The sequence below is a fragment of the Mercenaria mercenaria genome, chromosome 8, assembly GCF_021730395.1.
Source record: "Mercenaria mercenaria strain notata chromosome 8, MADL_Memer_1, whole genome shotgun sequence".
NCBI classification, from domain to species: Eukaryota; Metazoa; Mollusca; class Bivalvia; order Venerida; family Veneridae; genus Mercenaria; species Mercenaria mercenaria.
In genome coordinates this window covers 42,966,073-42,989,860 of record NC_069368.1, presented here as the reverse complement: position 1 = coordinate 42,989,860, position 23,788 = coordinate 42,966,073, and the positions used below count along the sequence as shown (strand labels likewise).

At 34.0% G+C, this 23,788-nt stretch overlaps 1 protein-coding gene across 2 annotated transcripts in view; it reads left to right on the top strand.

Annotated features, from left to right (window-relative positions):
- Positions 1-420: 420 nt before the first annotated feature.
- The window catches only part of LOC123566495 (acetylcholine receptor subunit beta-like 1), a 43,795-nt gene continuing 20,427 nt past the window's right edge, over positions 421-23,788 (top strand). The window contains exons 1-2 of one of the 2 annotated variants that reach the window (XM_045360656.2): positions 421-1,409; positions 6,296-6,444. In XM_045360656.2, coding sequence (XP_045216591.2) covers positions 1,313-1,409; positions 6,296-6,444 — 246 coding nt within the window. In that variant the 5' untranslated portion in view covers positions 421-1,312. Of the gene's footprint in view, positions 1,410-5,862; positions 6,227-6,295; positions 6,445-23,788 lie in introns of those variants that run through there. The other variant, XM_053549788.1, reaches the window with a different exon arrangement.

Below are 23,788 nucleotides of genomic sequence, written 5' to 3'. Positions count from 1 at the left end.
GACATATGCCATACGCATCATCTGAACTCCAAACAAAATTTCTGAATCAAAATTGAAACCACTATATTTGATAATTATACAATTGCTTGATATACACAAAGTTCACATCATTGTCATCATCAAAACATATATAAGTTTGAAATATATGAACGATCAGATTTACGACAAATCTCAAATGCCTTAACGTTTATTCCGGCAATAATTCAACTCTACATACACTCTGGTTTTGCAGCTAAACATACGTCACAATTTGTTCTCAGAATATATAAATATAGTTTTATTTCAACTTAATGTCGTCTGCTCTGTCATAGAAGCATATAACACAATCCGGAGGCGTATTTCAAGATCGATTCTTACGGCGTGTCCATCATTGAGCAGCATTCTATATTTCTACTGAAGCTGATGTCGATAATATTGACAAATGAGTGAATCGGATCATACATTTCATTTCCCAGTTCCTTCTGGAGAAAAAATATTGTGGAAATGTATTAAATACGAGCCTAGTGACAACCAGTTTAATGTCTTTGTTCAGCAATTTATTGAATATGGCACGTTGAGGTCATAGTTTAAAGCCGTGAGGATTATATGTTTCACCAGTTGACATACATCTTTATATTTCATTAAAAACAATGTGGGATATTTTTCTGACACAAAAAAGAAATATGCGCGCCTTCAAAGAATAAATTCGTTACATATTTATATACACAAACGACCCTATGAAAAACTATCAAATAACTTGTGACCATTGCGGAGACATATGATAGGCTAGACACGTGCGTATTGCAACTCATTTTAAATGATTTGTGCAATGATGTAGTTACAACATGGTTACTATGAAAGAAACAAAACGAAGAATAACATTCACAGCTGAATGTTTTGTGTAGAAGCTGATTAAACAGTTGGACGGGGCTAAAATTCTTCTGCATTTTGGTTTGCACTACACCGGCCTCATGCAGTATGGTTTTTACTAAGATAAGGACAAGTTGCAAACACAACTGGATTGTTTTAACATTTGTTGTATATGACTGAGGCGTTTGAGTGCGTTTGGAAGCCGTCATAACATAATGAATACGATAGAAACCTGTTGATATAAAGTGTTCAAATCATTTGCAGTGACTTCATTTATGTAAAGACATTGCAATTTCGAAATACATAAGTGATTTGCTGATAAGGATAGGAAATATAAAAAAGTTAAGTAACGCACAGAAACTGTTGCCCACAGTGCTCTCTGTATTTTGTGCTAATACATTTGCTATGAGTACAAATTAAACAGTTTACGCATACCTCAAGTAGCAGTTGCACAACATGCACTATGACCTTTGAGATCCTGCTTTGCACGTGTGTTAACGTCATCATGCTAACACTCGTTGTGGCCATCAATCCTAGATGTGATCAAACGCTGAATACAGGTATATATTTTATTAACTTTTTATATAAATTTCTGATTAAGAGGCGAGTTAAAATTACTTCAGTGAAAGTGGTGTTCAGCTCGGACTGTTGGAACTTTTACATTCTAAAATAGAAATATCAGCAATTATAGATTATATCATCACTTGGGTTTTAAGTATCATCTAATCAAGCTTAGGTCATAAAGCAACTTTGAATAATACAATAGGTGTCCTTTCTGGAAGATATACTGACAATGACAAGCTTCACTTGATGGTACAGGGCAAGTAAATCAAAGCCGCCTGCGACTTCAACCACTCTACAACCGAAGCCCCTAGACCAATATATTACATACAAAAAGGGCAAATTTAGATAACGTATGCAATAACCTTTTTGAGGTCACTGCTAGATGACTGGTTATATTAAATGAAATCAGGTTACCAGTATGCTTTGTCATATAATATACCAAGGGAGTTGCTTAGTTTTATGTTACAAAGAATATAAAGTCTAATACGTTTGTCTCTGTCAAAACACTCTAACGCTAGTATGACGTCACGTTAACGCGCGGTGACATCAAAGTTTTTGTTGCGGCCAAGAAATAGCGCTTATTATATTTTATGTAATATTCTAGATTAAGGGCATATTAAAATCGATATAATTTATTGCAAAGCCGTGTTTTAACACTATTTACACACTAGGGCGCCCTCGTGAAATTATTACGTCCGACGTATAACCGCCCATCGTGCATAAATAGTGTTAAAACACTCTTTTGCTATAAATTATTTCTTAAATATAAATGAAGTTTCAGGATATTTCAAACTCATGCTAATATCTATTTGATTTGTAGTTTGATGATCTTTATTTGACAAAATGACTTTGTTTTGCAAGTGATTGTCCTATTTTGTTATGGATTGTTTTCGAAGAATGCATACTATATATTCGACAATGTTTGTGAACATGATGTGTTGTAATGTCTTTTTTAATTGCCTGACATAATTAAAAAATTACTCCATTTGAAAATAAATGTATAAAGTCTTTGCAGAGATCTACAGTAACATTCAATTCAGACTGACACTCAGTCCGACACTCATAGTGGTGCAAACAAAGAAGAATGTTTCATGAAACTATTCTGTGTACGATCGCTTTCGAATATTATTAGTTCTAGGATAAACTTGAACCTTAAGGGGCACGTTTAGTGATTGTGAATACATCTGAAATCGCATCTCCCAATGATCTTACTCCTTACGAATACTTGAATGTCCAATATTTGAGATCTTATTATAAAATTTCCCTCAGAGATCTATGCTCTGGAGTCCAGTGTAGCTTCACATACTAGTTGTACTAGCTGGAACAGACACATCAAAATGGCAAACAAGATTAGAAGACTGCATTAAATTACGCAAAGGTCGTTCTTATCTAGGTCTAGTTGCTCTGTAAAATTATTGTCTTATTATCGATGGAGAAAATTACTAACATTTACTGGCTTAGATTTACTGTATGAGTAATGGTGACCTATTTGATTGAAAAAGTATTGATATCATCCCGAGATTGTAATATAAAATGGACGATTTAAACAACAACTTTGTATTTTTTTGCTAACTGCAAACATAGCAGAATGCATGACATTGTCTGCATATTATAAGTAATTGATAAATCTGAAAGTAAAATTATTATTATTATTTATAATTATTATACCAGATTTATATAGCGCCCTTTTCATGATAAAGACGTTCAAAGGCGCTTTACATATAACAAACGCAGTCACACAGGGCGCGAAATTCATCCTCTACTAGTACAGACACAGAGCCATCTGACCAGAGAGACAGAGTGAGATAAATCCCCCAGAACAAAAGAGAGAACAGAGAGAGATACAGGCCTGTCCGGCTAACTTAGCCTAGCTCTTTGCGAATAGACAGTCTGGTTCTTTAACGTGCCCGATGTATATCACCGATACACGAGAAGCCGTCTTTCCTGGGAAGAACCAGTACAGGCCTCTTAGTCAGGTGGGAGACACTCGACCATCGGCCCAAAAGTAATGTTTGCCAAGATGTAGTTTAGGTCATTGATTATAATGTACTTGAAATACTTCAAACTAGCAGATGGCTGAACACCACTTTCAAACATATACAAACAACATCGTGTTTTTATGCACGGCAAAACACAGACTTTGATAACAGTTATTATACGTTCTTGGTGTATTTGGCCGTTTTAAACTATTTCCGACGAATAAAATATTTCAGTTTGAGAAATAATGTCTGTTATTTGCAAAACGTTAAAGTCTAAATGACTTTGACAATCAGTTGCCGAATTATTTATTATCTGTTGATTTATAATTGACAACAGGTTTGTCCATCAAATACCAGCATATCTTTGCTGTTTTTACAATGTTTTCACTTTCATTTTAACCTTTAGCCTGCTGGCGGCAAGTGATTCTGCCTTTGCGACCAGTACGGACCAAGATCAGCCTGCACTGTTCGCTATTCAGTCAGTAAATTTTCAGTGAACACCCCTTTGAATAATAAATGGTATAGCCCAAATTGAATGATGGACCAGTCCATTTTAGGAATTTAGCAGGGTAAAGGTTAAAGACAGGTCAGTAAACAAGTGTTGGGTTACATGAATAATTTTGTGTGATTTAGGACTTTTTATTCCGCAAATTTATTTTGGCTTTAAACTAATTACGAAAACATGACTTGTGCTAAAGGTGGTTAGACTCACTCTATTGTCAAACAAAAAGAGCTTATTCTATAGCGTGATAAAATGACGGAAATTTAATTCAAAATTTTACAGGTGTAAACTGTTATGAAACAAATGTGTACAAAAATGTACTGGAGGTACATCTGTAAATAAAATATTCCAACCCTATTATTTCACATTGTATTCAGCTCTGGGTTAAGGTATTGAAAAAAGCAGTTCTTCATGCATTACTATTTTAAATAAGTTACTATGTAGGTATAGCACATGTTTTTTCGTGTTATAACATCTGCAGAATCCTGAGGGACTGGTTGGTACCCGAGCCCGTTAGGACGAGGGTACCAACGATTCCTGAGGGATTCTGCAGATGTTATAACATCAACAGAACATGCGCCAAAGCTTTTCTAGCATAAAACGCGTAAAAACCAGGTAAATGAATATATTATCCCTCAACGTCAATTTCCATGAAATGCGCGGTAAAGTCTATGTTGTTTATTCACGTTGACGTCATTTCCTTTTGAATTATCCGTTTTGGGACCATAATACGTTTACGCTTTGCCACGGAACGTGCATATACAAAAAGGTGTTATAACAGCACGTGAGCGCGAGAATCTCTCTGTTAACACACGTTTTCTCTCCTGTTAAAACACCCCCTAAAAATGACAATAACAGTAGTTTTATGCTAGAATATTTATTAATAAAAAGAACTTTAACTTTGTATAAATGTAATTATTCTATTTTGACTATAATACTCTTAATTGGATTCCAAGACATTTCTAGGTAGACTTAATTATTTCAAGGATGACTATCTGCAAAGAAAACAAACGGTATGTACAAATACATTACTTAAATTACAATTACCACTATATGCATACAGTGATTGTTGAAATTATTACAAAATTGTCAGTGTCATAATTGGCTGAACTTACATTTAGTTAGGGTTAGGGTCTATGTTGAGCTTAAATGTGGTTGTGCTACCTTTGCATGTAAATATGTTAACGCCATTAAAATGCAAGTGTCAAATAAAATTTGATGTTAGATGGATGCTAGATAATGTAACAAAGTTGATTGTTACTCTCTCGCTACCATATGGTCCGCTTTTGATCTTGTTATTTACAACGATCGGAGAAGAAGGTGCAAGCTCTTGCGTCCATAGCTTTAAATTCCGTTATTACTGGCGTTCAACATATATTTCCTCCTTAGTGTACACAATTTTTTGTTTCTTTGTGCCTCCATGTGAATTTTTTTTTCAGTTATTAGTAAGCAGTAGTGTATATTCAGCTTCGAATTTTATATTCATGTACGTACTTCATAATTTTGTTCTCCTGCACGTACCCGCAAGTTTGGAAAGATGTTGGCTTGGCTACTACATTGTATTACGGTTTTGTTATAAATGTGCAAAACAAGTGAAGACATGTTTTAAATTTCAAACTTAGACAAGAGTTGAAAATGTTCTTGAAATTGTGTAGTTTGTAGTGGAAAAACTGAATGGAAAATTGCTTAACGAATATAGCTATCTAAGCCATGTATGTAGTTACAAGGCTTCGCATATTTCATATACTTATATTATCTTCTTCATTAAGCCCATAAGACATTATCTAGCCATCATTTAATTTGTTTGTATTGTAAAAAATACTTAAATTAGGCCCTAATCTGTTAATACGACTTATGTAAGAAGTGATAGTATTTAGTCATTTCATACCTTGCAATATATAAGACATGAATGTTTCTGTATCATATGATCTGAAGTTATTCTAAGTAATGCCGTCAGAGAAAGTTGTTGTTCATGGTTAAAATGCTCATTTATTTATAAATCAAAAGTCAAGTGCATTCTCTTGTTTGATCGAGCTGATGTTTTTTAAGATATTATCAGAGTAAGTAACAATCATTTTAACATTCGTCATGCAATTACAACATTCCTCATGCTATTACAATGTCCTATCTTTTCTGACAAAATTCATTCTTAATCTGATTGATTGCTCTAACTGGTTGCTATACGTTTGCAGGTACATGTCTCGGTAGCCAGGATCAGAAGCTTTATCAACAAATCTTTCGTAATTACAACCCGCTTATCCGACCGGTAGAAAACATATCGGAGACCATCACAATCAAGTTCAATCTAGCACTCAGCCAAATAATAAACGTGGTAAGTAAAGAAATGACATCTTATGTGACGTCAAAAGATACGTATTTTGTAAGGTGTTTTGAATTTCAGATCCAATAGATCAACAAATGTGGTTCGAATGTCTCGTGGAAGACCTGTTTGAATCCTCTAAATACAGTCCTCTTGTTAGACCAGTGAAGCGAATTAATGACACGATAATAATTGACTTTAGTATACAGTTGAGTCAAATAATCAGTGTGGTGAGTAAAGTTATATTTGTTTATTTGATCATTAAACCATCATATTTCAGCAAATTTGATAGAATTTTGCATTTTTAACCCCATATGTCAAAACTTATAGGCAACCATTTGCAATAGCTTAATTTAGCAGCCTTTGTGACCTATAAAACGAAACATAATTGGGAAATTTACAATTCAACATTTTGCTATTAATTAAGGACATAATGCCGCCGTTACCAAATCAAATTTCAATATATTGATGCCAAAATATAGAACACACGTTCTCACTAGCCAAGTGGTACCTCTTATTTACGGCTACTTTCAGCTCTTGACAACATTTCTTTTGTTTTATCTTCAGTTCATTTTTGTCCGAAAGTATAAGTATGTATGCAATAATGGGTATTTAGAAACCAGGTTAGAAATCAGTTTGCGGTCATTCAGTTCGTCCTTCAGCCTACAGTTATTCCGATTCTGATATATTTGATGAAAATAATTTATTCTCAGCCATATCACATATTTATGCATAGCGGCGTCTAGTTAGTGCGAGTTTCTTACATAAACAATAATCCTTGCCATTTTTATTTGTAGAGATGTGTTCAGCTGTCTCTGTACAATACTTCATTGAATCAATCAGCTTATCATTATTCCATGACGCTTTATTGGCAATTGCATTTTACTCTTTATTGGCAATAGCATTTTATGAAAATGGTCAATTCCGTAAATGTAAATGTTTCCATGACGTCATACACTATGCAAGCACATGTCAGCAGAAACCAAGTTGATGTGAGATAAATAAAATTACGTAAACCCATCTTCACACAATAAAAATATACAAAGAAGCACATTCGAGTAGAAAATTTTAACAATTCGGACAAAAGTCATGGTGTCAATGACTATAAATTATACTACTAAAACACTACACTAGTATATATGTCTTGCAAGCAGAACGAACAAGACCTCATATTGCTTATCAAAGAGAACGCGCTTGTCAAATTCATGCGTATCATAAAAGCGGAACTAATATATAACCGAACGGCTAATTCAATTTCATATTCAAACATGTTTAACAATAAAAGTTAAGTCACGAACGTTTCAAAAAATAAGTTATATAATGTACACACATTTTTTGTTCGACTTTGATCAATAAGCCTATTCGCTGCTTAAATGTTATTGAACTTTTACTAGTAATACGAGGCAGAAAATGCAAATCAATTCGTCTGTTCTCAGAGATAAAAGTTCACACGTTAATGACAATGAATTTGTAAAAAGTCAACACTCTGGCAACATTAATGGCACTATCCAACAGAAACGATATTAATGATAGACAGTTAGTCCCTGTATATATTTGTAACGTCATAGAATCAAATTTTAGTAGAAGCCAAATAAATAGAAACAGCAGGAATAAGGAACTGTTTTCGAAGTTAATTAAACGCAGAACGTAATAGTTCATAAAAGACAGCAAAACTGTGCATATATTTATCAACTTTATACAAAATAAATTGCAATAATTCCATTCCGATAAAAATCCACAGAGGATGTGCCGTTCATACAATGTACATATTAATAGGTCAAATACATCCGAAAGGACCGTATCAATTTAGGTTTCCAACCTCATAAATGCATTGCAACAGTTCAAGCAGAATAGAAAAAGTGGAAAATCACAAAAACAAGGAGGAATATCCAACAGGGAAAGCCACGTTCAAAAAAACGCAGCCTCCCCAAAGACACGCAAGTCGCTTAGTACGACATAAATGAAAAGGTTTCAGACTCGGTATGATTGAGCCTGTTCATGGACATTTGTGGAAATGCAAGCTACCGGTCACGCCTTCTAGCCCTGGGTTGAGCAGAACATAACATTTACAGGAATCACCCGCAGATGTTTCCATACAGCCTTCTCTGGAACACATAGAAAGTGCAATTCCATAAAAACTGTGTATGGTATCTGGTTAAAATCATGGGCTCGCACTAAACTAGAAAATAATGGCCAGAACTAAACAAACTGGAATTTAGACTGGGGATCTGACATAGGTTATGGAACCTGCATATCACAGAAAAAGCAAAAAGGCAAAATTAAAAGTAGGCACCATATCAAATGAGCGACAATATAAATGTCGTGCAGAATTTTTACGGCCGCTTTACAGGCCACCCAAATGACATAAATGAAAAAAACGCAGGCTTGCTTTGATTGTGCCTGTTCGTGGACGGTAGTTGAAAAGCAATCTACAGTCCACGCCCTTACGCCCTGGGTTGAACAGAACTCAACATTTACACATGTTACAAGTACCAAAAAGTACCAAAAAGTACTGTAGAGACACTCGCAGATGTATTCAAAAAAACAAAAACAAAGACAAATATCAAACAGGGAATGCCACGTACCAAAATCGCAGCCTCCCCAAAACGAAACCTACAGCACGCAGACGTGCACACCACAAACACACACACACACACATACACGCGCACACACACAAAGCCAACATACGAGGACAAAACGAACAAACAAAGGAACACACACGCACACACGCGCACACACACAAAGCCTACACAAGAAGACAAAACGAACAAACAAAGGAACACAGCGGGATACCGCCTTGGAACGGTCAGTGGCAAAAACACCACTAGGGAGCTTAAACCGGTTTATGGTGCGCACCCAACCTCACTCTTACCCCCACCATGTTCCAAAGACACGGGATAGTGTAAATAAAAGTAATCCCCTCCAAACCACATTGTACATTAAACCTTCAATATTACACAGCGTGCAATTCCATGAGAAACGGTGTCTGAAATCAAATAAATGATTACAAGTCTGTAGGCGGACACAGATTTCCTTCAACATTATACAATGCTCATTGCAATAAAGCATTATAGAATATACAGAGAGAGAGAGAGAGAGAGAGAGAGAGAGAGACAGAGACAGAGACACAGAGAGAGTATATGTGTTTTTCCGAATTAAGCGTATTTTAAAATAGAAGTCTTATAAACGACAGCGTCTAGCAGTCCCCCACTCAATATTATTACACTGACACTTGGCTGATCATACCTATAACAAACCTCTTAATGCTTAGCATCGAGTGAGAAAGCTACATTGTATTAATACCTCGTATTTGGTATTATGCGACCGGAAAGCAAATCAGTGTACGCTGACATGTTGTGACCACCCTCACTCGAAGCGGGAGCTTTACACTATCCTACTAAGGCTGTCTGGAGAGAGATGGAAAAATACATTCAAGTTTCAAAAGAAACCCAAATTAATATAACACACTCAAAGTGTTATTGTTTTTTCTGTTCTGTAGGAAGCACGTATTGAATACACAAATCAATCGATCAACCGTAAACGTGCGAAAAATAGACCCAACTTCATACATTCTACATTGCATCAAAAAAGCATTTTAAAATAATGTATAGATCAAGGAATATAACTTGGCACATGTGAACATAAAAATTCACAGAAAAGTAAAAGAAATTATAGGGTCGAGTTAAATGAAATGATTTTCATTCTATTTTTCCATATTGAACTGTCAATGCATATACCTAGGGCACGTATAGATGGTACATTTTTCCATATTTAGTTAGAAAGTGCTATAGCTATCCCGGTAATCTCGTAAGGGTTTCACGCGATTTTTACACGTTTCCGACAAAAAAAAAGATGTTTATTTTGATAGTCGTTTAAATAGAAAATATATTAATCTATGAAGTGTCGCTTTTCAAAATGTAAGGGCATTCGTTTTTTTTGTATGAAAAACCGCAACCATTAATTACAATAATTATAGAATCATATCCGAATATATATCAGGTTAACACAGTACACTGAAAATATCTTTTGCAAGAGTATGCATTTTATATTTGCAGTAAACGCTTTTTTCCTAGATAACTACTGAAAAAGAAACAACTTTTGAAATAAACAACAATAAATAAACAGAGACACTAAATTATTTGGTATTTCAGCGGAAATGCTTCATTATATAATTAAACGATTTAACGGGAAAATACAGTTGTTTTGTAGTCTGACTTTACTATAGCTTCTGCTGCAAATGCTACCGAGCTTCCTACTTTGAAAGATTGATTGTATTTCTAAGTAATATGACAGAGAGAGGGGGAAAGTCTGCACTCCATTCATCTGTTAGCAGAGACCAATTTTATCAAGTTAATGTGAAATATCAACAGTGAAGCAGTATTAACGGCACATTCCAATAGAAATCAAATTGAGCGAAAGTAGAGAAAGCAATAATGTTATGCAAAATAAAAAGTTACAAAAAACCTATGTCAAAGATTCCTTGCTCAGTTTTATTCATAAGTAAATTAAAACATTTCTTAGAAAATCATGACAGGAATATATACAACCCGATGCATCTCTGCTGCGTTTGGTTTTCGCAGATTTTTAAACAACGCACTTGCATGGATGTCATCATATCTTAGCTGTGTGCGTTGATGGTGAGTAGTCTACGCCTGTGTTGATGAAATACAGTGTGCCACAGGGATCAGTACTTGATCCACAGAACTGTATAGCGTACACTAAACCCGTTGGTGCCATATGTAGACTTCATGGACTTCTTCATCATTTCCACGCCGATGACTCTCAATTATACCTGTCCTTTAAGCCGGTAGAGGCTGGGGCTAGAAGTGAGGCTTTGCGCCGCATTGAGAGTTGTCTGGCTGAAATTGTCTCGTAGATGCATTGCAACATGCTGAAGCTCAATGCTGATAAAACGGAGATAATGTTATTCAGACTGAAGCATAATTCCAAGTACATTGAGGACGTCTCGGTAATGGTCGGTGACTGTGATAAAATCCACAAAATGTGTTAGGAACTTTGGCGCAGTATTTAACAACCGTATGGATATGGAACAACAAGTCAACTCTGTGTACCGGGCTGGATCTGCACAACTAAGCAGAATAGGTCACATCAGACGGTATCTTACCAGCGGTGCCACAAAGACCTTTGTCGGCAGCCTAGTTACCTCACGTAATGCCTTGTTAAGTGGTATTCCAAACATGTCCAGAACATGGCAGATCGCGTTATCAATAAGACGCCCCGTCGCAGTCATATAACACCGGTTTTGGAGGAGCTCCATTGATTGCCAGTGAATACAGGGTACAGTAAAAGGTTCTGACCTTCACCATTAAGGCTCGACTACATAAGTCACCTGCCTATATAAGGGGTATGACAGAAGTGTATAAACTGATCAGAAACCTAAGATCACAAGACACGCTGTCACTGGATATGCCTAAAACTAAAACCGTGATGTATGGCAATCGAAGCTTTTCGCTCACTGCTCCCAAGCATTGGAACTCCCTTCCCGTCAAGATCAGGGAAGCTACCTCGCTGACTGCTTTCAAAAGTCTGCTAAAACCCACTTCTGTACAACATTTCGTTAACTGACCAATACATTTTTTCTATATGAAATACGTTTTTGTTTATGTTAAATGCATATGTGTTTGTATTGTTCGCAATTTATTCTGTAAAGTTCTTTTGAACGTGAACATGTACATGAAAGGAGTGCTATATGTGGTTTTAATAATAATAATAATGATAATTTTGATGTCTAAAGATATTTTCTCTGCCTTATCGTTAGGCATAACTATTTCTATAAACATTAAGCATTAACATTGTATTTGTAACGTCTTTTAAAGGCAGTGAATTAAAAACAAAATCCAAACATAATTGCAGGCAAATATTTACTTTATTTTAATGAAAAAGTAATGGTAATGATTTTGGAGTCTAGCTTCGCATGCACATGTAAGAAACATACTGCTGCATTGATATCAATATAAAAGTTGTTCATTAAAATTATTAGATTAACCAGTCACCAATAAATGGGATTAAATCATTTGCATCGTAATCCTTTACTGTATGCGAACCAAATTTTAATGTACATGCATGTTTAGTTCTGGGTATGAATATTTCGGGTGGAGACAGGTCTATGTGTTCAATTTCTTAATCATCTACAAAATATATTGCAGCCTTCAGTGAAGTTTATCATATTGGATGTAAGCAAAACATTTACTAACCACAAAGGGATGTTGATACTCACGAGATCTAAAACGCGAATGTTTTGTGTAAGTCCTGAGCTGTAGTTTGGTCACAAAGTTGTCTTTGTAGAAAAAACGAAATATCACAATTTGATGAAGATTTAAAATTAATGTCAATACCACAAACTTAATTACTAGCTTACTTGTTATCGGCTTTGATATTCAGCAGTCTTATATTACAGACGTGTTTAATGCTTTTTTTAAAAAACAGTGTTGTTGTTAACAGAAAATGGCTGTGCTCTGATAATATAATTGTTTACTGTCTTTCAAGGGATTCATGGCGCGCTGAAATATGAAACCGGGGTCTGAAGAGGAAACACGAGCTGACGCAGCATTTAGATAATTTGTCTAACAACAAAACAACAAAGCCTTAATCATATTCAAGAAATACAGTCAGTTCTTTTTGCGTTTTCTCTTAAGTTAATTACTTTGGAATGTCATTCCAAGCAAATTACGTGCCGCGCCGAATAACAACAACAACAAAAATACTAATTAATTGTCTTCTAAAGTTAATAAAACAACAACAAATGCTAATTAATTGTCTTCTGATTTTAATGTCATAATAAATAGCAAATTGCTATAAAACAAATTCAATACGAAGCTGAGCGTTAGAAAATAATGCACATTGGTATATCCTGTATTACTAATGTTCATACCATCTATTTAGTTGAAACAAAAGAGGTGAAATAAAATGAGCTATTTCTTCAAAAATATTGAGCTCTTATTCAGTCGAATCAGGGCTCGTCTGGGAAAGCAGTCAACATAGTATGTAACGTAAACGTAGACCATTTAATGTAACGGATAAAAAGTACTTGATTTTGTTGCTGACAATTAATTTTGTTCTAATAACAAGTATATTCTTAGAAATGTAAAGTCTTCTTCCTGGGGTTCTCGTTATACTGTTATTGAGCAATTATATATTTTTAGTAAACATGTCAATGTGTTACTACCCACGAAAATGAATCAGTTGTCATTTTTCTCGATTTAACAATTGTTTGTTTGTTTGTTTTGGGTTTAACGCCGTTTTTCAACAGTATTTCAGTCATGTAACGGCGGGCAGTTAACCTAACCAGTGTTCCTGGATTCTGTACCAGTACAAACCTGTTCTCCGCAAGTAACTGCCAACTTCCCCACATGAATCAGAGGTGGAGGACTAATGATTTCAGACGATTTAATAATTGTCACTATTAACAACTTCAAAGGTAGATAGGTAGAAATTACCGGCTTAACAGTAAAAGTGCTTCGTAACTTGACATAAGTGTAAATGATAATGGACCATACTAAGGCATATATTACTCAAATGTAAATACAACACATTCTCTACTAACATATTGCCTTTGAATATTACCAAGATATTTTGCTTGGGTTTACATCTCACTGTATCAAATCATACTATAGATGAAATAATTTATGATCAGAGATGTGATTTCAATTTAGTATTACTCAGATAGGAACGTACTCAACACAATATCTTATGGGATCTAAGTCCCTTTAGTAATCAGGTTTGCTAGGGCATATTTTTGTGTAGTCATTCAGTGAACGAAATTGATATATTACAAGAAAACCTCCATCATCAGGGATATCGTTGTTTTATATTTAAGAAATAATGTACAGAAAATCCGTGTTTTAACGTTATTAATACACGGAAAGAGATAATACGTCCGCGGAATTATTCTGGCGACGTATAACCGATTTTGAGTGTATTAATTTAGGTAAAACACGATTTTGCTATACATTACTTCGATTCTTATATGCCCTTAATCTAAAACAGTAGATAAAATATAGTAGCGCTCTTTCTTGGTCGCAAAAACATTGACGTCATCGCACGTTAATGTGACGTCATTTTAGCGTAAGCGTGTTTTAAGAGTAACAAGCATATTAGAATGTGTAAATATTTTACTACATTCAGGTTTGGTTTTGAATTACACAGCAAAGTGAATGATTCCTAAACAGGGAATACCAAAAAACTTGACTTTTATGAAAATGTTATTTTACAAACTAGGAAGATAATTAGTCATGGAAATTTTCAAGTTGTTTTTGGTTTGATTATGGAACGTCTCATTAAGACACTCCGCATGTTGGTATTCAGCCTTTTTACAGTTCGAGTGGTGAATGCGGAAGAAGTCTAACTTAGACCTCTTTTGCATTCAGAACCATACGCCTTTTCTTTGATTGTGTCCGATCGTACAAGTGGAAGACTCCATTTCTAAAAGCCCATTTGGACTGACCTGCTTTGGTATTTGATTCTGATCTGTTTCATCGTGTACCAAATGGTGTTTCTCTGTCTCTGCATTAAATACATACATATGTTTTTCTTTATGTTTTGTGTTTTACATGAGCATTTTTGTGATTTACATATCATTACATATCACATCTTTTGTAAAGAGTACTGTTGTTAGGGATTCATCTGACAGGGATAGCTTTTTTGACTTAGTCCTGTAGCTTCGTAACATGCTTCGGCTAAGAGTAACAGTTTGCGACATATAAACGGGGTTCAAATCCTCAGCGGAGTCCTTCATAGGTGGTGACTCGCTGTTTTCCTTTATGTATTTGTTTGTGCTTAGTATCTTATAAGTCTATAACTTATACTTTCATACATGCATACATTGCTGCAGGTTTTTGTTTAGAAACATGGCTATTCCTATTGGGATTTTGTCCTTAAACATGTCATTAAAATCATCTTTACTTTATACGTGGGCATAACAAAGACAGATATAATATTTCGGCTAATCTGGGAAAATCGTTATGCTTTAGATTGTATTGTAAGAAACTACAGCACGCCACTAAACCTTTTTCAGCTTCTATATCTGACGTTATATTTTTTGAAACTAGTATCATAATGTAAGCTTTCTATCTGTCGATTTCAAATATGTTTTCAGAAACAACTAACCAGATCCCTGTTGTTCAATCCAGGTTTGGAAATGTATCATTTAAAGTTATAAAAGATCATTTTTCTAAAAAATATAGACACGTACGATAAACAACCTGGCATTTTGATAACATAATACAAGAAAGCTTAAGGCAAAGCCACTGCCTACGTTAATGTAAATTCATTATCTGGAATAAAACTCGAATTCAAAAGGAAAAGACGTTGCAGTTAACTGGTATAAAATTGTGTTGAAGGATGTTTTGTCTTTTAAGTAGCGTATATTCAGTTACAATAGAATAGTTATCATTCAGGTATTAGTGAAGAAACACTTTTAAGAAGCTTTTGAACTTACTCTCTTTTTCAACATAAACAGGAATTAAGTAATATTTTGACTTACGTTATGTACGATACTTCATGGCATGATAAACTTCAGTTAGTGTATTAAATAACAAAGAGTTGATACCTTTGTAAAGAAGCCCCCTCCCCGCCTCCTCCCCACTTTACTTAAAAAAGATATCAAATAATACAAAGGCAATAAAATCGTTTCATCAAGAGTTGAAATAATGTACTAAAGCGTTGTAACTTATTGATAGACGAGTTATTCATATTTTGTTTTTATTCCGAGCTTAAATTATATAGGATATAACTTCCTATTTGAAATGACGTTCTCCCATTAAAGTACTCCCAAATACAAAAGGTAATAACAATCACAAAGAAAACATTCACACAGTAAGATCTTATAGAATCATTTAAATGCTCTACTGCTGTACGTTCTCGTGCGAGCCACTGGCGATCATAATAATTTGTCGTTGTATTATTTTATATGGCTGTCAATCTTTGGCATGGAAAGCATGAATAATGCAGTCATTAAATTATATTTAATGGTCAGCATTTACAATCGGAGCTTTTTGGTCCTCGATCTGTACATTTCATTACGTTGCCACATATCATTTAATCTGGAAACTATAAAAGACAGAATTGCTATCATACCTCTTTCCATATAAGAAGCCACTTGAATTAAATAAAGCCCTCCAGCAAAATATCTTCTTAACGCCTTAACAAATGTCTGGAGTATATTATTTGTCGTATATTAATGCGTCTGAAGTAATAATTTCATCATCTTGCCTGTCGGTCGATAACAAAGTGATGCCTGCGCGCTCATTGTCATGGCAATACCCAGAAAGCAACATTACTTTTGAAATAAAAATTGTGACTTTCATAGATGGGACGCGCTTTGATCTTATTGTAATTCTAAACTGGATAAAATACGATATTTTATTAAAATCTCTTGCAGGACTTATTCCGAATATGTTTCATTGTATATGTAGATGTTCTGCTATTTTGATCGATAATGCAAACGACAGGGAGTTCATTATTGAATGTTTTATGTTTGATGTTCTTCTTCTAAAAAAATTCTGTCTATGTGCTACTCCTGATTAAGTCTAATAACTGATATAAAGGGCAAAAAAATACCGATTCAGTAGGGATTAACAAACCGTCAATTCTGATTTTGTTGTGTCTGATAAATGAATGGAAACATTGAAGGAGATATCGTGAAGACAAGGTTAAATTCAAACTTTAACCCTTAGCTTGCTGGCGGCAAATGATTCTGCCTTTGCGACCAGTGCAGACCAAGATCAGCCTGCACATCCGTGCAGTCTGATCATGGTCTGCACTGTTCGCTATTCAGTCAGTAAATTTTCAGTGCAAACCCCTTTGAATAATAAATGGTACTGTCCAAATTGAAAGATGGACCAGTCCATTATAGAAATATAGCAGGGTAAGGGTTAATATTGCAAATATTGCAAATATTCACAAATATCAAACGCTTGAATGCATAGTTAATTTGTTTGTCTTTATAACATTGGCAAGGTCATATACCAGTCTTGTTTCTATTATAGAAATACACACTTTAACTACGATTGCAATCCTGAACGGCAGGCAAGTCTGCAATGCAAATAACAATAAAAGAAGTAAGAAATAAAGTTTACTGTCTGCATTCGAATCAACCTCCTTAGTAGATTTGTCTTCTCTGATCCTGACATGAAGGATAGCAAAATGACATTTAAAGATAGTCAGAGCAGACTGCTTGGCTGTTTTTTTCGGCGACGCCGTCTAAATTCGTTTTCGTTACCTATGCCACGTGACTTCAGTTTGCAAATCAAACTACTTGATAACGCATTATAGATAATTTATCAAAATGGAAGATTTATGCAACACTCTGCCTGATTGGACGAGAGTGTCAATTTATTTCACTCTGTTGATTGTGCTACGCTGAGTGAAATGTAGACAAAGCGTTTATCCTAAACGACGCTGTTCACAGTTTTAAAGCTAACTTGGGCTCAGTATATTTAGCAAGAATATTGATATATCTCAAAATGATAAGTAAATTTAATAAATATGATAAAAACCTGTTCAAATACCAACATAAATCAAATTAAAGAAAGAGCTGAATACGGTCTGCGTATCACATGAATAAGGGTGTGATAAGAGTCTTTTATGTAGAGAAGTGCTTTTTAAAATATTTTCCTTGTTACAATTGTCGTCTGTATATGAAAAGGTTTCTTGCTTTTGTGACTTATTCAGATTGCATATTAAAATGAGTACTTGTTTGCTTTCATATATTTGTTATAAATTATTTAACTGATTTATTATATATGAATATTTTTCTTTAGTATGGTATGCAAATATTGAACTCAGTTGAAACCTGTTTTATTATATATATGCTATATAATGACTGAATCTCATTACACTGAAATGAAGGTACGCTGCATACAGTTTATCTATGTGATATGACTACGGTCAAACTTTGCTTATGAAACAGAAATATTGAAATAATTACAATTGTATGTTTTGCTTGACCTTCACTTTTTTATAGGTGTGACGTCATTGTCCAAAGATTCATGAATAGCGAATATGCTATTTGTTAAAGCGGGATCAGTTGGCCTATTTTAGAAATAATTAAATGAAAATAATAAATAAAAACAAATCCTTAATTGATTTTTTTCTCATGTATTCTAATCAAACTTGATTTGTAGCATCTTTATTAAGCCCGCAGCCAACTTTGTTCAGCTGGGACATTTGACTCCTTTTAGGGGCTGCTAGAGCTAAAACTAGAAATGCCTTTATACAGCGTCTCATGAACAGCTTGGTGGATCTTTGTCATACTTGGTCTGGAGCATCATTATAAGGTCCTCTTCCAAATTTATTTATATAGGAACTTGGGCCCTATTAGGGACCACTATAGCTAAAAGTAGATATGCCTTTCTTCGCATTAACCACTAAAATGTAATGGATTTTTATCAAACTCGATGTGTAACAATATCGTAAGGTCTCCTGCTATTTTGTTACAAATGGGGATAGGGACCAATTTAGCTAAAAATATAATCACGTTTAATGACCTCTTCTCATGAACCGCTTCATGAATCTTCATCAAACTACTGCTGTAATTATTCGTCTAAGGATAAACGAAACAAAATTGCAACCCTACGAAACCTTTGCGAAAAATTAAAAGAGAACCATTAAAATTGTTAAAGTGCGGTGTTTAGTTTTGCAATTTGAAAAATGTTAGATGAAAGATGAATGTTAGATGAAAAATTCATAAACTTCTTTCCTTATTACAATTCGCCGACCATCATTTTTAAAGATATTTCTTGTTTAAGTATAAAATAACGAACCTAATCAAAGCGTACTGTCTATCAGTATCATTTGAAGCTGTATATTTAATAGATAGACTTTTGTTCAAAATTCTTGAAAATCGTCGGGCTTACTCATTGACACAGGAACAGAAACAATTTAGTTTAGGATATTGCATCTGAAGTTGAGGTGTAGACCAATACGCAAGTTGCAGTTTGACCACAAAATACCAGCTTCCCGTTTATCAAATAGAACATTTTTTACTACTTGTTTGATTTTCCATGTGTAAGTTTATAGCAAAATTGCTATAAGAACAACACTCGGTGCATAATTATGACAGACAATTTAATACTGATGATTACCTTTAAAGCGGATGTTGAAACTCGTCTTCATAAATCTGGAAAAAAAAACAACCACATTAGATGTGAACAAAATATCAAATATTTCACAAAACGTTTATGTCATTTTGTAACAATAAAGACTGATTTCATCTTGCTCTTGGTATATCACCCTCCCCTTCCCTGCCTAAGGGATACATATTGTATATGGCAGTAACAAGGTTATGGAGACCCAAAATGTTGTCGGTGCATCTCTTGCTTAGCCGTAGATTTGATTTCGATAAAAGTTACCAGTAATGATAGACATAAAGTGTAGATGTTCTTGTATTTATGTTGAGTAGTTATGCACCTGTAAAGATATTTTCTAAATTCATTTTATACGGAATACTCATTCGTATTATTGGTGGCATTTTATGAAACTTTATAGGTGCATATATTTTACAGGTTTAACAATTAAATACGATAATTTGTTACTGAACTATGAACTATGGCCCTTTGATTAAAACTGAATAGTTTTCAAAAAAAAAACAAAAAAAAAAAAAAAAAACACCCCAGTATTAATAGCTTGCTATCGAGCTTTCTTATGTTCATAGTGTTCATAGTATCTTTTTTTTCATTTGACATCAATACTTTTATTTAAGGCTGGGTTTAAATGTAGCAGTGTAAAGATCGGTATCTTAAACATTTAATCTTAATTGGTGAGTTGTCTGTAACCGCAGAAGCGAAATTACTCTATCATGTTGAGTTTTAACGTTATTGCAAAAATAACCTTTGAAAATATTTTTGTTCAGTTATCAACAATATCCCAACAAAATAGTGTTGTTAAAAGGTTGCCTTTATCTGCAATGTTATATTCAGCTCGAGTGGATTTTGAAAGGTCTGGATTCAATAAGGCCTTTGTGCCGAGTATAATCCGGCCTGAGCCGAATGCATCATTGCAAATCAAGGTAATGTTTTAATGTCCCTTTCATCATATCATACAAATACATATTTCTGCTGTAATATCAGTCAAAATTAGCTGTAATTTACAGTAAATAAGACTGAAAGCTCGTCAGAAATTGTAAACGTTAAGACGCATGGAAAAATCGAGACGCCATCATGGCATCATTTCTAATTTAATACTTTTCTATATCCGATGATAGTTGAATTCATGGTTTTGTATTCGTTTGTGAAATACATGCTGTATTCGTAGATATATAATAAAAGGTTAAACACTAGCTCAACGGATTTAGTGTTGTTATCATATAATAAATGCAGTGCATTCTATTCTTTAGTTTCCATACTTTAATACCGGATGACCAATGAGTCTGGCCTTCTTTTCTGCTTTTGACTATTTCATGGTTATAGAAGGGCAAGTACTACCCTCTTAGTCATTTTGTAAATATTACGTGACTTACTTATCAACTGTCGTTTCTGAAGTTCTTTTCACCAATATCATGTCATGATTTATTTTGTTTTCATATATTCAGAATTTGTTTCTTGGCAAGTTAAAAAGGCATGTATTAAAAATCGTACTATAATAAAAAAAACTGTATCTAAGCAACCCCCGCTCCCTCACAAAAATAAGATAATCCAAACAAAGTAGAGGAAATTTACAATTTCATTATGATTTCAGTTAAGGCATTGCTATTCATCTATATTCAGACATTTTGTATTTGGATGCGTTTGGAAAGTATTAATGTAATAAAACATAATGTAACAATATTGTTATGTAATAATGCAGCCCTTAATATGCGGAAATCATCGGCATATTACCGAACTGAAATGCAAATTCGTAAACATCAAGTATTGATAACCAATATTAGCAACTCCTGCCATCCAACATCCTTTAATAAGACGTTCTTTTATTTAATAAGTAAGATTTTATGCTAACTAAATAGTCAGAAAACACGCAATGTATCTGCATAACAATTATTGATTCTAAACCAAATGAATTAAGCTTTTGGCCAACATACTGCATCAACATTTAATTAGCAGTTATGAATTTTGGAAGAAAAATGTCTTCCATAATAATATCGTTTGAAATTCGGAACGGAAAACACGAAACCAATACCTTTTGTCATTATATACAGTAATGGGTGATGTTGATTTGAATGGCGGCATTACTTTAAACTTCAGGCTTTTACTTCAAAACATTTTTTTTTTGAAAAATTAATTACAGGTAAATTTCATCGACAGTAAATATTTTTCTGGACACTGAGTAACGTGAGAATATAAGATTTTTTGGGAATAGGTTGTCGCTTCAATTGACAATTTTACTTAGAGATACAACACCACAATGAGTAAAAGTAAATGATTTAAATGAATTCAAGGACATCTCCTCCAATGTTTTACTTTGGGCATAATTCTTTTGAATTTTACATAAATTCTCTTAAATATGTACTCTATTATTTTCAGCGATCATAAGGGTGTGTCAACATACCTTACATATGTTATAGACAGGAAAAGTGCATGACCAATTTGAAACTGGTATCTAAATATGAGAACCAAGAACTGAAGCAAACTATAAATACATTCATGACAAACTGCTTAATTTTTTTTATATTTTCACTTCAGTACATGAAATATTACGTAATTTACACAAATAATCATAATTTATTATGAATTCCAAAACTTCAATGAAAAATGTTTTCTTTCATTTCTATTTTTTTTTTTTTTGAAAAGAATTCTCGGATATACAAAAATTAAAAAAACTGCTCATTTCCTGCAGTTTTCTTTTTCAACGGACAACATTTTTACTGTTTAAGTAGCTTATGTCATATACATCATAAAGAAACCATCTAAGCCATGGGTATCCATGCTTTTTTCTGCAACATTTAAACATTTCTTAAATTTTGTTTCATTTTTGCAAGGTGTTATAACTCTACTATCCACCTGCATTGTTTCATTCCTTTAGTATTTGAGTTAGAAAAAAATATTCTTTACTTATGTTTGTTATGAAACACTTAAACACGCTTTAAATAGATGAAAAATTAACTGTAGTTGTATCCATTTGTGGCTTCACTACCCAAAGCTACATGTCCTTTACTTATACCATCTTCATTTTTCCAGCCAAGCAGACTCTGTAAAAATTTAAAACTGTTTACGATGATTCTTCCCAATCCTATGTCACTATTCAAAGGTGGGTAAGGAAATTTTATAACTGACAATCTAGAGTCCAAAATAGCCCCCTCAAACGTCAGCATCCTCTTATAACATTGCAGCTGTATCAGCTATTGCAGTAGAAGACTCGATATATAAAGTTTCCCAAATAGCTTCATTAGTGAGCATTTCATCGGGAAGTGTTCATGAAATTCTAATGAAATACTTGATATTATCAAAGGTGTACGAAAGGTTGATGCATCTTTAGACTAAATCCCAAAGGTTGTAATTTTGTAATCTATAAAAATGCAAATGAAAAGATGTCATAAGAACTTCTTACAGGGACTAAGTCATGGGTATATTATTTCAAACCTGAAGGACAGTGAAAAGGCAAGAACGACCAGCTATTGCAAAAAGAATTCAATGGTGCAAACGAGTTTTTTTATATACTTTTATACAATTTTATATAATTTCCTTTGTACGATTTTCTGTAAGTCCCTTTTAGCAATTCCCTATAACTTTCTTTAGCGCAGGATATCTTTGTCTGCAAGGACTATTCTATGTCTTTAAGGTCACGGATAGACCGGATTGAAAACTGTGTTTCTGTCAAGGGTGAAAATTTTGAGGATTTGATAGGTAATCAATACGCATAAATACAGGTTTTTCTATTTCATACGACAGTCTCAGATTTTTCCGAGTTCTCCTCGTATTACCTATGCAACCCAAATATTAGTCAGATAAATGATCTACTAAGGTAGTTGACTGAATGTTTAAAATAGTTAATATTGATATAGAATACAAGTATAATGTTGATGCCATGCATAAAGGCAGCCGAAGATGAGTTCCTTAGTCTAAGAATTAAAGATTGAAGAAGCGTCAGTGTTTTTGCTTTAATAAAACCATTTAAAATTAAGGACGCATGCGGCAGTTTTTGGTAAAAAAATCCCAGTAATAGAATGTGTTAAAACTTTGTATATGAACACAGTGTCATGTTAGAAACAGAATTATGAAAAAAAATCCAAGGTCACCATGCTTGTTCAGGAGTAGTCTTCCCTTGAATATGCAAATTTGAAGAAAAATCCAGTTTTAAGGGCAGATAATTCCTAAACAAGCATGGCGACCTATGATTGTTTTAGCATTTTTCTGTTTCTTACATGAAACTGTGTTCATATACAAAAGTTTGAACAAATTCTATTATTTGAAATTTTTTGCCCCATCTCTGTTCTAGGAAACTGCAGCAAGTGCCTTTAAGGAAGCTGGACAAAATTTAGGGTCAGTTTGTTTTTAAATATAAAAGAGTATATTTGATGATGGGGCCTCCGTGGCCGAGTGGTTAAGGTCGCTGACTTCAAATCACTTGCCCCTCATCGATGTGGGTTCGAGCCTCACTCGAGGCATTGAATTCTTCATGTGA